The 16,599-nt window shown below is 42.5% G+C and overlaps 1 protein-coding gene across 1 annotated transcript in view; it reads left to right on the plus strand.

Moving 5' to 3' along the window:
• Positions 1-13,192: 13,192 nt before the first annotated feature.
• The window catches only part of CENPF (centromere protein F), a 35,553-nt gene continuing 32,146 nt past the window's right edge, over positions 13,193-16,599 (plus strand). Inside the window, exons 1-3 of the mRNA XM_063152177.1 lie at positions 13,193-13,270; positions 13,748-13,950; positions 15,297-15,493. Of these exons, the coding sequence (XP_063008247.1) occupies positions 13,789-13,950; positions 15,297-15,493 (359 nt within the window). The 5' untranslated portion in view covers positions 13,193-13,270; positions 13,748-13,788. The remainder of the gene's footprint in view (positions 13,271-13,747; positions 13,951-15,296; positions 15,494-16,599) is intronic.

Consider the following 16,599-nt stretch of genomic DNA (forward strand, 5'->3'; position numbering starts at 1 on the left):
TGCTTATAATGGAAACATATGAATATTTCATGTGAATCAGAGAGATAAAACATCCTCGATAGGAAAGCTCCAGCACACATCATATCCACATACCACACATACATTATGTAACGCTCGTCCCAAATACACCCCAATAAAGTGAGCTGGTTTGACATCTTAACAATTCATCGACTTTGCTACATCAGAAACGAGAGCAGATGTCACTCTTCTGTGCCTCGCTGCGATCTTTGCTGCAGCACTCGGCAGAGTTACAGACTTGCTGAAGACGGCCAGTTTAGGCTTGACTGTAACTAACAAAGAGCAAGGTAAAGCCCCGGGCGGAGGGAAGGCAGACACGGGCATGCCGCGATGTAAATAGAGGCAGCCCAGCACGGAGCCCTGTAAACAGCCGATCCTCGCTATTTACTAGACAAATGCCGTGTTATCTGAGTGTCTAACAGATTAAATTCACGGGCTGGACGGACCGTCCAAGGCTCGCTTATCGCAGGTCACCGACTGGCATTTGTGACCCCAGCATGGCTGTTTTGGAGGCTCACAGACAGCGGGCACCCCCGGCGGAGCTGTGCTAGCCCGCTGCGGCGCACGGCCAGCCCCATGCGAACGCTGCCGGCCGCACACTGCGAGTGCGAGGCGCTGCTCGGGCTCTTTCAAAGTCTGCGCGGGGACGCGCCCGGACTCGAGCGAACTCGGCGGCGTTGGCTCCTTACCTGCTGGGCAGCGCGGCAGCTCCGGCTTTGTGCGCGCCCGCGGGAGGCGCGGTTCCGGCCCGCGGGCAGCGGCCGCCGCCGGCACCGGCGCTGCGGAGGGAGAGCGGCTCCGCCGCCCCGGCCCGGCCACCGCGGGGAACTTCGGCGGGGCGGCCGGGAGGGCGCTGCGGCCGCCGGTGGCGGCGCGGAGGGCCGGGCGCCCTGAGCTGCTGCTGCCGGCCGCGGGGTGCGGGAAGGAGGGAGGCAGGGCGGGAGGAGGAGACTGGTGTCCCGCGGGGGCGAGCGGGACCGGCGGGCGGGCGAGCTGGAGGCGGCGGGGCCGGGGCCGGGCTGGGGCTGGGGCGGCGCGGGGAGTCACGGCCCAGGAATGCCAGGAATGTGGGGCGGCCGCTGCGGCCGCGGGGCCCGGAGACGTCGGGGACGCGACTTGGGATTTCTTTTCTCTTTCTCCTTCTTTCTTTCTTTTTTTTTTTTTTTTCTTTTTTTTTCTTTTCTAACTCTTACCCCCTCCCCAAGGAAGGCGGAGGAGGGCTGAAACCCACCCCGCGGAGGAGGGAAAAGGAAGGAGGAAGAGGAGGGCGCAGGCTCCTGCCAATCCGGGCGGGTGCCGGCGGCGGCTCTCCCGAGGAGGGCAGAGCTGCCAGGTGCGGGGCGGCCCCGGCCCGGCCCTCCCGCCGCGGGGCTGCGCGCACGGCTCGGCCCGGCCCGGCCCGCTCGGGGGAAGCGCCCCCAGACAGGCTTTGGGAATGGGCGGGCAGGGAGCTGGGACAGGCTCTGCACGCGTGGGCCTGGGAGCTCTTGAGATCTTGAGATCCTCCTTCCAGCCCTCCCGGAGGAAGGCGCGGTGCCGCCCTGCTTCTCTGTACCCACTTCTCTGCCCTTCCTTAACTCCCTGTCCATCTCCTGCAGCCTTGCGCGACAGCATCGTTTCTCTCCGTTCCTCCTGTGTTTGCTTCTGCTCTTCCCATCGCAGCACTTTCGGTCTCCTGCTTACTGTGTGACCCTCACTTGGAGAAGTGTGGTTACCCCTGCTCCTCCAGCTGCACAGAGGGTAAAATACCCGTGATGGGAAAGCACTCATGATGCCGCCGTCATGCCTCTGTGCTTTGCTGGAAAGCAAGCAGGAGAAAACGTGAAGTTGGCCTAGAACGTGGTGGTTTGTAACTACACGAAATGCCCAGGACCTGGCAGACGTGGGGTAGCCCATCTGATTTGCGGTGCAGATGACAAAAGGAGCAGGGAACACATCGCGCTGTAGGAATACTGTCAGGAAGTTTGAAGCTACCAACAGTGTTGAACATATCGCACCAAATCAAGTAGGCTTAAGAGCAATGTGAATATTAGAAATTATATGTAGATACTGTTGTGCATCATAGCTAATGGACAATTTGCAAAATTATTTTTGCCTGAAAAACTACACTTACTTAAAATTATCCACTTCCCAAAAATAATCCACATTCTAGAAAGTGTGTACAAATACCTCTGGTACCAATGGGCACCCCTACAGAAATGTCAAATGCAGGTATCCCTTTAAAACAACTGTGACACTTTGAGAAAGTTAAGGACTCTTGCAAACAGGGGAAAATATTAAAAACAGTGATAATTCAGAATTAATACTACATTGGAGTTGCTGTTACTGTTTGTTTCTTGTACACCTTACTGAAGGAGTAAGTGAGCAGATTCACTGGAGTCAGGATTACTCAGATCATTAATGGTAAGAGGATCAGGAGCTGAGAGAAAGAGAAATAGCACAGATTCTTGATTTTGATAGATAAGTAATTGTATTTAAACACTGTACATGGAATCACAAGTCTATGCTTTACCTCTGGCATAATAATATTACAATTACATTTTGCAAGCACTTCTTTTCATCTGAGACTCTCAAGCGTTTTACAAGCACCACACCTTAATGAAGTAAGTAATTATCCCCATTTTACATACAGCTACACTGAGGCACTAAGAAGTGACACCATTTAAGATTTAAACTTGAATTGTACTTGACCCTCTGTAGATGCGAGAGCCTAGTGTAACAATCTAGAAAAAATATCAGGTGTCAGAATGAGATGATAAAATGGATCATGGAGCTGCTGTGCTCTGAACTGATAGAAAAGGGATTACCTTATTGAGTAGAAAGTTACAAATGAGGGTAGTACACATCAAAACTAGGATTTAACTTGTTTGGTTGCTGTCCTGTCCTCCCCATGATGGGCCAAGTGTAAGTAAGGATGCTGTTCTTAACACAGTAAATACTGACTTTTGCATCTGTGCCTCAAGGTGGTGAGCTGGCTCCCTAAAGCCTTTTAGTCGGATTCCTGGTTTGCAGCTGGTCGCTTTCACTTTCTCAGGTCTCTCAGCATTTGAAATAAATTTGTTTAGGGAGCTTAACTGCAAAAGAAACAATGTTGCAAGAGTCACTGACACGCTGAAGGATGGGAAGATTTCCGGGGGGAGATTTAGAATATTGGTCACCCGTATCCCCTAGAAGAAATGAAAGTAACTAGAATAACTAAAATCATACTGCTTCTCAGCAAGAGCAAGGTCAGCTCAACAAACTCTGCGAATTAAAATGCATTGCAAACTTACCCAACCAAGAGAACAAGTCCCAAAACTGGGAATTGTGACAATCATTACTTTTCATGAGATTACTTAATGCAGTGATTGATATCTGTATTAGACTTTCAGAGATTGTAGCAGTAGGTGCTTTAAAATATTAAACTTCCCAGTTCCTGCACAGAGGTTTCCATATGCAAATCTGCTGTGTTGGTGCTACTACAGTTTTCTAGAACTATTAAAACCTCCAATTTTTATGTATATCTTTGTTCCTCAAGAGCAGTCAGGAGTATATGAATTTAGGATTAAAACTGACTGCTCTTATCTGCTAGTTGGGGAGTGATTTAATAAGAGACTAAAACTATCTTAGGTACCTAAACTGTTTCAAGAATCTGAGGTAAAAAATTATTTTTACAAATGACAAAGATTACAAGATACAAATTATTGATTTGGTTCCAGATGCCTGTGCTGGTTCAAATTTGAACCATCCAGCCAACTTTGATGGTTAATCTTGTACCAAGTCATATGTGAGCTGGATTAGGTACTATCTTTCTATGCTGCTAGGGAATTTTACAGCAATTTTTTTTACCTGAAAACACGGCACCTCTAAATTATATTTAGAGATTTTATTGACTTGTAATGACTTAGGGATTCTATCTCAAGAATATTTCCTCTGCTCTGGTATAATTAAATTTTTACACTGTATCCTTGTACAAAAACCAGGAATATTGTATTAAGTGTTCTACAAAATAGAATAAATATCTAACATACAAATAGAAACATCTCAACAAATGGGAAATAACTCACTGACATAGGACTGTACCTCAGTTACCTTAGCTACCAGTTTTTTGGCTGATGTTGGGCATGTAGCAGCACATCCCTGTGTCTGTTTTCTTGTCTGAAAACTGAGATAATGATAATGATCTTAAGAAGGTGCTTTTTTTATTCCAGATGAAAGCAACATAAAGGAGAGAGCCTTTTTAATTTTTTTTAACCCAAACTTTGGATTTGGTAGGCCTGAATGTTTTCTCAAACCCTCATGAAAATAAAGCCCAACACCATTGAGCTTGATCAAATAGTTAACTATCAGCAGAGGAAAACTGACTTTATGTCAAAATGTAGGAGACATTTGTTATGAGACTGTACAAGGAATTTTGAAGTGGCTTAGCACCTCGATAGCAAAACCTGTATTAAACATATTTTGAGTGTATTAAAGAATCTTGTTATAACATGGAAAAATCTCAGTCCTTGTTGGTTGATGAAACCATGTCATAATCTGTTTCATACAAAACTGTCTTTAAAATGTGCTTAAGCAACATCTGGTGGTTTCTCCTGTGAACAGTAGATGATGTTTAATTAGCTTTACAGTCATCTACATTACAATCAAATCAAAGAATGCAGTTGCAACACATTCCCGATTTGTATTGTAAATGTGACCTTAACTGTGTTCCTAAAATCTCTGTCATGTGCTACAGCTGGGTACACTGACCTGATTGTAATGTAAGCAGAAACTTGGTGCACTAGCAGAAATTGCCATTCCTAAAATCATATTAGTTCTTTATAAATTGATACTTTAAATGTTTGAAGCTCACCACCAAAAAAAAAAAAAACACCAACAACCAAACCAACTTCTCTAGTATTCAGTGCTCTCATTAATTACTCCATTTAATAGTGCTTCTCAAAATCATCTCTTAGAAAAGGAATTTGGATTACACAACCTTGGAAAACAAACCTGTTGCCACCAAGCATGAGCTAACATGTTATAATACTCTATGGCTTATCACAACTTAGCCAGCACCCAGTCTTGTAGTAAGTCTTGGTTGATTATCTGTGCAAATAAACTATGCTGTGTTGAATATTCTAGTTTCCTTAGGGTTGTATTCTGCCTGAGGACTTGTTTAATACCTGTGTCTCTTTTCAGGTCTCCAGTGATGGCAGAAAAACAAAAAAATTTGTGAATGAAGTAATGAACTTTTGATTCCATGGTTGCCAGTACTCCAAAGGGGTTTGGGACAATAAATGTAGCTTACTATGCAACTGTTACTGCTGTCCAATGACAGAATGAATAACATTTTTACAGTTTTCATGGATTACCAATTTGGATATTTTTGAATGTACCATTTAGCATGGTATAAGGTCTTCAAATTTCTGAAAAAAGTGGCCTCTTGGGAAAAAAAAATGAAAAAAACAACCCAACCCAAACAAAAAAAAATTACTAGCTTTTACCAGAACTTAGTTTTTCAGCTTGCCTTGAAGTATGTATACACCACTGAAGCAGTATACACAGTATACACCCAGTCCTGATAATCTTCATGCATCTCAGTGTGGATTTATGTGTCTGACTGTGGACACCCATTAAAAATCCTTTGTTGCCACTCAGAGATAAATGGTTTCTCAAGAAAGCAAAGAGCCAATGTCATAATCTAAAATGTGGGTTTGGGACTGTCACAAAGCTGTGTAACTTGAATTGAGCCATTAATATTTGCTTGTCTCTGTGAAGTGGGTCTAAGACCATGCTTGGATATAAGAGCACTCTGACACGCCAGATTTTAAAGTTTTCTGAAATTATTTTCTGAAGTGTACTGTAAAAGAATAAAACCTCAGCTAGATGTGTCTCAGCTTTTGGGAATCTGTATATTATTTCTAAAAAAGCTGTGATTCTTATTCTCACTTTTGGTCTAAACAAACAGGGAATTTGCTCTGAGTTAGAGCAGTTTGGGATGCTGAGATGTGTATATATAAATATTATTTTCTATGCTGACTGTCATTTGCATGATAAGCTAGATGCTCTGGAAAGACTTGAAATGCATTTAAAAAAATCCTGGAAAGGATTAATACAAAAATAGTATAGGAAATATCAATAAAACTGTTGACATTTAGACTTGGAAGAGATGAGGAGATAAAATGATAACCAAAGTCATTAAAATGTGGAGAGCAGTTGTTTCCTCCTTCCATACTTAGTCTGTTGGATCATTTCAGCTAGTGGCTCACAAACCACGGCTGTTTGAGATGGGTTTCCTACTACAATTACTTGGGTGACTGAAAACTCATTGTAAAGCTTGCCTGTAACAATAGCAGAACTCATGTCGGGGTGGTTATGGTGAGGGTAGGATAAGGAAGTGTACTTTTGTCTTAAATAAACAAACTTTTCACAGAGAAACACTGGAAGATTTTAGAGACAACATTAAGATAGGTAGAGACTTGATTAATTTGCCATGAATGGTGTAAGGATACTCTTAATTAACTCACTGTGTAATAAATTGTTTGACTGATAAGTGAACACAACACAAAGCAAGTATATATTCCCAGATATAAATGAAGGATAAATAAATTCCCATGCATTAAATATACATATACAAATAATTTTATATATATATATAACAAATATATGTGTATGATAAATAACAGTGGAATTTCCTCATGATGAATTCTTGGTTGTCAGAAGGCCAATATTTCAGCTTAGATCCTGGGTTTCAGGCTGCAGACACACTGTGGACCTAAAGCCCTCTGTCAGTGGCCAGGTTAAGTCAGATGGCAAGCAGTCAGCAGGGCTGAAATAAGGTAAAGACTTCACCTTTTAAAAGGGATAATGATGAGTGGAAAGGCTTATCTGAGTCTCTGAGTCTTGCACTGAGCAAGAATTGGAAGCTGAACAGGAGATATCAGCAGATAAGCCATCTGATATAGGAAAGAATTCAGCGTGCTGAACATGTCCTTGAGTGTTCTGGTGACTCCTGTCAAGCATGAGGGAAAGGAATTCTTTCCAGGATGATCTAGTGGTGTGCCCAGGCAGGTGGAACGCCATGGAGAAGAGTGTCCAGTACCTGAGGAATTACCTGGGCTCTAGGTAACCCATACAGATTCAAATAGAAAGCAGTCCTGTGTAAATCCAGATGAGATCCATTGAACACAACCCATGAGGCAGAAGTTTGTACACAGCTGCCTTTATCCACTTGTGGGGAAAAAAAACCCAAAACCCACTTCCCTCTCCCCCCACCCCGCCAAAAAACCCTGTCTGCAGGTTTGGTTTGTTTTGGGTTTTTTTCAGAAAAGTCCATATTGTTTTTGTTTTAGAAGCCTCATTTATTTTTTAGTGTGTGGGCACAACTTCAGCTTCTGTGAATGATGTGTGCAAAAGCAGAGACCCACTGTGCAAGTACTCCAGAAGGTAACACCCATTTGTCAACAGTCAGTCAGGGTCATGTTTGGCCAGAAGGAAAAACCATGCCAAACACAGTCTTGGTTGGTAGAATTTAGTTAAGGGTGAATGATGTGGAAATTTGGAGTTTCTTTAAATTACACAATACTGTGTATTGTGAGGTGAAAGTAATTACTGTCAGAACTGGTGTTTCCAAAGGGTTTGGATTTGTATATTTCCTGGGCAACGTGGATGTTCAAAAAATAATAGAAACACAAATCAACTTCCATGACAAAAAGCTGAAATTTGGGCCAGTGATTAGAAAGCAACAAAACTCGAATTCTTGTGTGCATTCCTGATCATAACAAAGGAGAAACAAAGTATGATCTCAAGAGTTTAATTTGGGTAGTTCATAGGAAGGGGATGTTCAGACTGAATATTAAGCATAGCAAAAGCAGCTGTGATAAATGATCATGAACCTAGAACAGAGAAGCCAACAAAGAAGCAAAACTCAGGCTTGTGAAGGCAGTCATGCAGATATCATGGCCAGGTACCACTGGGAGAGATGGCCTTTGAGGAAAAGGAAATTAAAAAGAAGTGAAAAAGAAAAGTTAATAAAGTAGTTAAAGGTGATAGAGAGAAAAATTATTGAATATAAGCCAAAGAAAAAACAAGCCTTAGCGAGGTCTGACAAGAAGTAGAAGTAACCTAACTTACCAGCTGGCATTTTCTAAATTCCCCTTGTTAAAAAGGTGGTAGAAAAGGTGGCAGGAGTCAGACATGGCTATAAAAAAGTGCATGCCTTTTAGTTTATATGTAGTACACGTCTCTCTTAACTGCTTTTCTCTCTGGTTAGAAGAGGATGATATTCACAGTAGATGTACTTGTGTGTGGTTAAGCATACAGTTCTAAAAAACTAGAGGCCAAAGGAGATGCCAGCTATACATCCATGAAAGCTAGGGAAGATTGGACCATGAAGGATACATGTTCCCATCTTACCAAATGCCCTTTGAAATCTGATAACTCATTGCCCATAAGATACAACAGTGTTTGATAGTATAATGGATGTATTTTTTGTGTTAACAAATGTAGTGTGAAACATTTGCTTGGTATTGTCATTTCTGGTTGGCAACAGAACTATAAAGAGAGGGAAATCACCATTAAACAAGAAAAGTGTTCCAATGTTATTTACAGTTTAGCAACTGGTAATTTGAAGCCCTCAACAATATGGACTTGATGTGTTAGATCATAATGTAATTGCTGTAATTATTTATAATTTTCTTAACTGTACATCAGCCCTTTAAGCATTATGCTAATGGCTGTTAGAGTTTGAAAATAATGTTTTTAGAACAGGAAAGAAAGACATGAATACCTTCTCACTAGTGTAACTATTGCTAGAGTTGCAAACCCATCTTCAGGTAGGAGGGTATGTGTTCACTTACATGAAAAACATTTCATTTTAGATGTCTGCTTTCTTCCTGCACCCTTCCAATATACTAACAAGCATTAAACAAGTAACTTTTACATTCAAAACTAACATTTACTAACATCAACTAACAAGCACCCTGGTTTTCAATCCTTTATATGGGTAAATAATTTACTATTTTTTATTGTAGTGGGTCTATCTTTGTAACTGCTCAACAGCTTTAAATCCAGCAGTTAACACTTATGCAGAAGTTTGTAGATTATTAAAAAAATCACAATAATACTACACTGCATATAAAGGTCAGATAATACTTTCCTGTGATGAAAATTATTCAGAGTAATTGTCCTAAACATATCAGGGACTTAAATGAAAGCAGGAGCTGTAAGACAGTTTTATCCCTGTAAAACACACTGGTTATAAATCCCAAGAATTCATTTATTGTGTAAAGGTTTCTTACTATCATTTGTGACAGATAGGTGTTACAGATTAGAGCACAGGGACTCAGGGTCTTGTTACATGATGCTTTAACTCATTTGAGCTGGTGTCCCCACAGCCCTCTTCACTCTCTCCTGCATATCCCTGCTCCACCTGCTGAGCTGGAACAGGCATTTATCTCACCACACAATGCAGCAGTGTGCAGCCTAATAAATATGTGTACATGTGATGCTACCAGAAAGGTCTTTGCTTAACATAATACCCCTTACCTGTTTAACCTTCTCACCTGGCAGCTCAGATCAGCACCAAAGTTGTCACAAAGGAGCAGTGGCAAGGTGGGGGACAGAAGGGGGGGTGGCAGTGTGGCAACATTGCCTGGAGGTGTTTTAAACTGCTGCAGCTGTGGGTCCCTATCCAGCACCTGCATGTGATCCACTGTGTCACCTTAGACAAGCCAGGTAAGCTCAGTCACCTTCTCAGTGCCAGGAAACCTCCCCACTGGTGTTTAGTAGGCTGTACTGGCCAGTGTGATCCCAAACAATAGAGCAACTGTAGGTATTTGATCCACTAATACATTCTCCCAACTGACCCTAGCACAGGGGTAGGCACTGGCGCTTCAGTAAGAGTTTCAATTGATACATAAAAATACTGTAATACTCACTAGAGAAACAGCCCCATCTCCACTGGGAACAGAGTTACAATTTGTGATATGCTGTGGTCCCTGATTTTGTTAATAAACTGTGAAAAAAGATCTTGCAGGTCACTTCAACTTTTTTTAAGAGCAAAAGGCAGTTGGGAAATCAAAGGTGTAAGGTTCTCTATGCATCCCAATGGCATCCACCTTAACCTTTATTCTGTTCACCCAACAAGCCATGTGTTCTGTGAAAAACCATATGAAGAACAGGGAATCTAAGGGTGTACAAACAACCAAACATTGTATTTTCCAATAGTAGCTCACTGGTTCTATTAGTGCAGAGTTAACTGTGCAGCTGCAGTACTGACACCTAAACTGCCACCATCTTCTCAGTTACTTTCCTGCTTGGCAGAGATGGGGAATTTTGTTTTCCAGAGGCAAGAGGCATCACTTAGTACAGGGTGGGGTTTGGGTGAGGCAGAGGAAAATGCTCCATCTTCCCTTTCACACCCAGGCTGGCAGAGTGTCTGCCCCAGGGAAGCTGGGAAGGTGGGAGCCCATCAGACAAAGAGCACCCAGCCCATTTATCTCTTCCTGGGTGAACGGGATTGCTCCAGCTCCTCAAGTGCTCCTTGATGTGCATATTTATTTATATATACACTTACATGAATCTGCCCTTTCCTGATGGACTCTGGGTCCAGTGAGGGGGAATATGGAGGAGAAGCTCCATCTTGTTGTATTTTCCCCTTCTTGTTGTATTCAAGAATGCAGATATTTTCTCATCAGAACTTATTTTCCTTTCTCCCCTTCTGGTTTTGTAGCATAACATGCTCTGACATAAGCTGTAGCAATACAAATTTAACCTTTAGTGGGTTTTGTATTCTACTTACTGTTCTGGCCCCTTACTAGAAATTGCAGCAAGGAATTCAGGTGAAAAAATACAAATGGAGATGTTTGGCATTTGGCAAAAACTGAATGGAATTTCAAGGACAGAGAAAAGTTATTTCACAAGACTTGAGGTAGACTTTGCTCAAAATCATAGAATCAAACATAGGGAATTTTGAGAGCCTCTTAGAAAGATTTAAAGAATTCTAGCCGGTAGAGAATAATGAAAATAATTACAAGTGTTTGAGGAACTGATGGTTACTATTAACATCCTTTATAGCTTGTTATTTTTTCAGAGTATTTGATCTTATTCTTGTATTTTAGAATTCAATATTACATTTACTAATATTTTTATTCTTATATTTACTTCTGGTAATTAATGTGTTGACACTTACAAAGGTATTGTGCAGAATAAGTTAATGTGCCAAAAGAAAAAACAAGTTTCTCTACTCTTTATGAGTCTTTTTATCTTTCCTGATAATTAGTTAATTCCTGCAATAGGTACATAAAGGTTTTCAAATATGAAAGAATTACTTTGTAAATCATTAACCCAGTACAAACCTGACCATTCTTAGAAATCAGCTTCAGAAAAAGTGTTTTCTCATATTTAAGTTGACAACAGTGGTCAGGTTCCCTTCCTTTAGTCTCTATCCAGATATTAATCAGACTGCATCTTGAAAGCTCTGCACACACCAGCTGATTTTTCATTTTTCATACCTGGTAAGAACACTAGAGGCTGTCTGTACTCATTCATCCCCTTCTGAAAAATATACCACCAGTCATGGAAGTTGAAGCTGTTTCACTGAAGGATTAATCATGATGAACTAATGCTAGGGGTTCATGTCCATCAGTAGTCCCACTGCAATATCATCTGTAGAAAATGAAAACTCTTCAACTTCTACAATTGATTAAATAGTATTTTTTACTGTCCCATGGGAAACACTTACTGAAAGTAGCATATAATGAGTATTTTATTCTTACAGAACATTTGCCCCTTGTCCACCACTCAGAGGATCCACTTCAGTTCAAACTGATTCTCAGCTTCCATTAATTATTTGGCAGTACTTATTTCATTAATTATTTGGCAGTGTGAGGGTTTTCCACTCTTCTAAAGCAGTTCCTGCTCCACTGCTGTTCTGTGCTGTTCCCCCAGGAACACCTGCATGAAGTTCACCATGGAAATTTCTAGTCTGTCTGGTTGTTTTGGGGTTTTTAATCATTATTTGTGAAGAGATATTTATGATGGATCAGTTCCATCACTGCAATGGCTTGTTTTGTTAAGGAGACAGTTGGGAGATTTTTTAACAATGTGCTGGTGGGTTTGTTGTGCCGTGTTTATTTATAATCAGAGCTCTCACCAGCTGACTGCTGAGCTGTTTAACTTCTCACGGAAGATTTGTTTAACTCGATTTCCTAAATATGATTAAAAGAACAGTGCTTGAGTAAATATTCTCAGAACGATTATGAGAGGCAGAACATTTAAATAGGTAAAATGACAATCAGATCACAGAATCACAAATCACGGATTCTGATGGAAAGGAACATTGTGCTTCAAATCCAAAACTCCCCTCAGAGAGGCGATCAGAGGGGTAGCAAGGGGAATACCAGGGGGTTTGAAAAACCTGTCACGGGTACCCAGAGAACTTCACAGGAACCTTAGAATCCTTCTGCCTCCACTGTTGCCATGTCCATTCTATGCTCTGTGTTAGACCATATGATTGAGTTTGTATTTCTGAGCAGAAAACGGTGTAATATTGGGCCAAATTGCCTCCCTCGCCTCAAAAAAAAAGCTAAAGAAGAAACGAACCCCAATCCCCGGGAGCAGAACTGAATGCGAAAGCACTTGGGGATACTGCCGTTGATCTTTCCCAGTGAACGGGTGACGACCGGGACAGCGTGTCGTTCCTTTTCTTAAAACTCAGCTTCTCTCTGGGGTCGAGAAAGTGGGTTTGGATAAAGATGCGACCCCACCGTTATGTCCCACAAGTGCCGTTTCCATCCCTCATCCCGCCCTCATCCCGCCCTCATCCCGCCCTCATCCCGCCCTCATCCCGCCCTCATCCCGCCCTCATCCCGCCCTCATCCTCATCCCGCCCTCATCCCCATCCCGCCCCGCCGCCCGCCCCGCCCAGCTGAGGGCAACGGCCTCGGGGCTGCCGCGCGCCTGCGCCGCCGCCTCCAATGGAGTTTGAACGCTTCCGAACCAGCCATTCAGGACGGCGGGAGGCGCAGCGCTGCGCTCCCATTGGCTGCGGAGCCGCGGCCGCGTGGCGAGCGGCGTGGTGAGCGGGCCAATCAGCGCGCGGGGCCGCGGCATGGCGCGGGTGGGCGCAAACGGCCGCGGGGCGGCGGCGGCGGCGCCGGGTTTGAGTCGCGGCGGGAGCGCGGCCGCCCTGAGGGCTGCGGGTACCGGGGCTGCCTGCGGGTACCGGGCTGTGGCGGCAGCCGTCGCCGGGCTCGATTCGCTGTCGCCGGACTCCGGTCGTGGCTTAACAGTGAGTGAGCGGTCGGGCGCGGGGCTGACGGTGGCAGGCAGCCGCCCTGTCTGTGAGGGCAGCTCCCGCTGTCGTTGGTCTCTGGTTTTAGGTACTCTGAGATACCCCGAGCTCAGCCGCGTTGCTTTGAAAGTAAATAAAGAAGCGTTGCTGGAGCCTCCTACGGAGCCGTGTGTTTTGTTAAGGAGACGCCACCTCAGGTAGAGCTGTCAAATTCAGGTCTAAGGGTATAAACCTTGTTTATGCCAGGAGATTTTTTACAGCGAGGTTTTATGATCTGCTCTTTACTGCATACAAGTGTGTCAAAGCAGGCCTTCATGTTTAAGGTGCTGCTTGGTGTTTAGATCAGGAAGCCTGTAAGATTGTGGAATGCTGTATTGTAATTGCTGCTGAGCTTAAAAGATGCATTTTTTTTTTTTAAAGGGACGCTTAGTTCACCTGTTGGAAGCTCTCATTGTAGTTATCTTTGTATTTCAGGCATAACACTCCATTGTATGTGAAACGAGAATCTGGCCAGTATGAGCTGGGCTGTGGAGGAATGGAAAGAGGGCCTGTCCCCCAGAGTCCTGCAGAAGATCCATGAGCTGGAAAGCCAAGTGGATAAGTTTAAAAAGGAGCGTCAGCAAAGGCAATACCAGCTAGAGACTTTGGAGGCAGCCTTGCAGAAACAGAAGCAGAAGGTAACCCAAAATGCCATTCTCCATGCCAAACACTGTCATAACAGTTTATTTTCTGGTAGTTGTTGTTAGGGAATGGGTTAGTGTTTTGCTTCTTCTCCGTGACTGAAAGGAAAGGTAGCACGGAATTATAAACTGTTCATCTTCATCTTACTTAATACGCATCATGTTCTTCTCTCTGTTTAGTTCGTTTTGGTTGTTAGCATAATTCCTGCTTCCTATCTGTTTGGCATGATTGTCCATTTCTAGTTATTTATGTGTACTTTGAGGTTTTTCTACACCTCTTTATGATTAGGAAAATAAACATGTTATTGTTACACTCGTTAAGATCCATGATAAGAACTGGGCCTATTTTATATACTAGAGCTGCGCAGTTGGCCGCCTCTTCCTATTTTACCTTGCCTACAGATCCCTATAATCTTAGTTTGTTATTCCTTAGTCTTTTCCTTGTAGAGACTGGGGGTTTAGGATTTTGTGTTCCTTTTGGTTTTTTGGACTGTAATTTTACACCTCATCTAACTCTACCCTGTCAGCCCTGTAACCAGGGGACTAAAGACCTGATTGGTAGAGTCCTGCCAAGTTTCAGGTCAGCAGTGACCCATTTGGTTCAATTTTGTTTTGTATTCTTTGACTACAGCTCAGAGACAATTTACAAAGGTTGCTTGTTACTCCCTTTAGATTGCTGCAACTTTCTAGGAAATCTTTAGCCTAGCAGTTTTCTTTGAGTTTCTTCTTGTGAGTTTTCAGGAAATTGTTTCAACTATTCCAAGGAACTGCTCTAGTCCCCAAACAAAAAGAAAGGGTGCTTCAAAACTCTCAGAAGCAGCAGGTAATACAATTGTCAGTCAAAAGAACAACACTGTGCCGAAGACGATGCCCCTTGGATGTTCCTCCAGGGAGGAGAAGGACATCTTTCCTGCCAGACTCTGTCTTCAAAGCTGTGACCTTTAATGATTATTGTGCACACTTTGTGGAGTGAGCCAAGGCCTTGTGGCTGCTAAAGATAAGCTGGAAAGGGAAGTGAGATGATCAGTGAAGAATGTGGACTAATGATGATTATTAGATTGTTTAATTTTTTGAAGAGCTCATATCTCATTAATAAATAGAAACTGTTAATCTCACCGAGTTGAATTTTGGAAATGTGGGTTTTGTTCACACCCAGGAATATTTAAGCAATGTGTACATTTGAGGTTTTTAGAGCTGTCAGGATTTTGAAGTGTGAGGAAGAAAATAACAGCATTGTGCTGAACCCACCGCAAATATCTGAGCTTTGTGTTACTAAAATAATAAGTGCACCAAACTATAGAGAGGAGTTGATAATTTCAAAAATGTCTCTGTGTTCCAATTAGGTTGAAAGTGAAAAAAATGAATCTGCAGTACTCAAAAGAGAAAACCAGAGCTTGATGGAATTGTGTGATAATCTTGAGAAAGCAAAGCAGAAAATTTCACATGATCTTCAAGTAAAAGAATCTCAGGTCAACATTCAGTCAGGTCAGCTGAATTCCTGCAAGAAGGATATTGAAAGGCTAGAACAAGAACTAAAAAGGTGAGGACTTGCTGTATGTCTCTAACATATTTACAATGGTTATTTCATAATTTTTTTTCCTCATGCCTCGTACATGTCCTAATAAAAGCAAATAAAGAGGAAGCTGTGTTGCTCTTTCAATTTTTCTTGTTTTGCTTTTTTTCTCTTTGATTTTTGTGAAAATTAAAGAGAGTTGAGGTGTTTGACTGCTGTGACAAATAATGCAACACAATTTATAGCATGTAGAAATACCAACTTTGTGTAAGGAGTTGCTGAGATCCATCAGTGAAGAATCTAATGAGATTCAACAGGGTTGATAGAACCCCACTGATGTTCTCTCTATCTGCTGTCAAATGTTGGGATAAAGAGACTGTGAGCTGAGGATATATGTGTTCCATTTATCTATTCCCAAAATTAAGTCTAGTTTGCTGAGTTTCCCCTTCCCATTATATTATTGATGTAACTGTTCATTACAAAATATCAGTTACTGCATGTACCTCATTCTTGGCCACTGTTTGTGATTTTGTATTTGTCTGCCTTTTGTTTGGTACATGATCATTTGCCACTTCATCCCAACTGATGGTCCTCTGGAAGAGGAGCTCTTGGCATTGAGCTGTAAAAGAGAGGGAAGATAAAAAGGCAAATGTGGAGTCACTGATGCAGTGGGCTACACCCTGGGGCTGTCATCAACCTGTGCTCACTGAGCAGGACATAAGTTACTTTATGGCCTCTGAACTCCTTAGATGGTTTCATTGGATGCCTTGGTATCTTCAAACTCCCAAAATTCCCTCAAATGGGTTGTCTGCTGTGGTGTTTTGGGTAGTGATGTAAATGGAACACATGACAAATACACTGCTGACTGGAGAGTATTCCCTTGCATTTTGATGAAGTATGCATAGTTTTCTGCAAGTGTGCTGTATCAGCACAACTGAAAGTTCTGTTCCTGCCAGAAAGATGCTCGCTGAAGAGTAAGATTTGATATTCTCAGTGCTTACAGTTATTTGGGTGTGTTTAGCTGAACTGCAGCTTCATACAGTAAGACCTCAATTCCTTCTACTTGGGGTTTGGTTTTGTTTTTTAGCTATGACTCCTGGGTAATTGATTAACTATATTGAAACTCAAAATAT

This window comes from Melospiza melodia, chromosome 3 (genome assembly GCF_035770615.1).
Source record: "Melospiza melodia melodia isolate bMelMel2 chromosome 3, bMelMel2.pri, whole genome shotgun sequence".
Taxonomy (NCBI): domain Eukaryota; kingdom Metazoa; phylum Chordata; class Aves; order Passeriformes; family Passerellidae; genus Melospiza; species Melospiza melodia.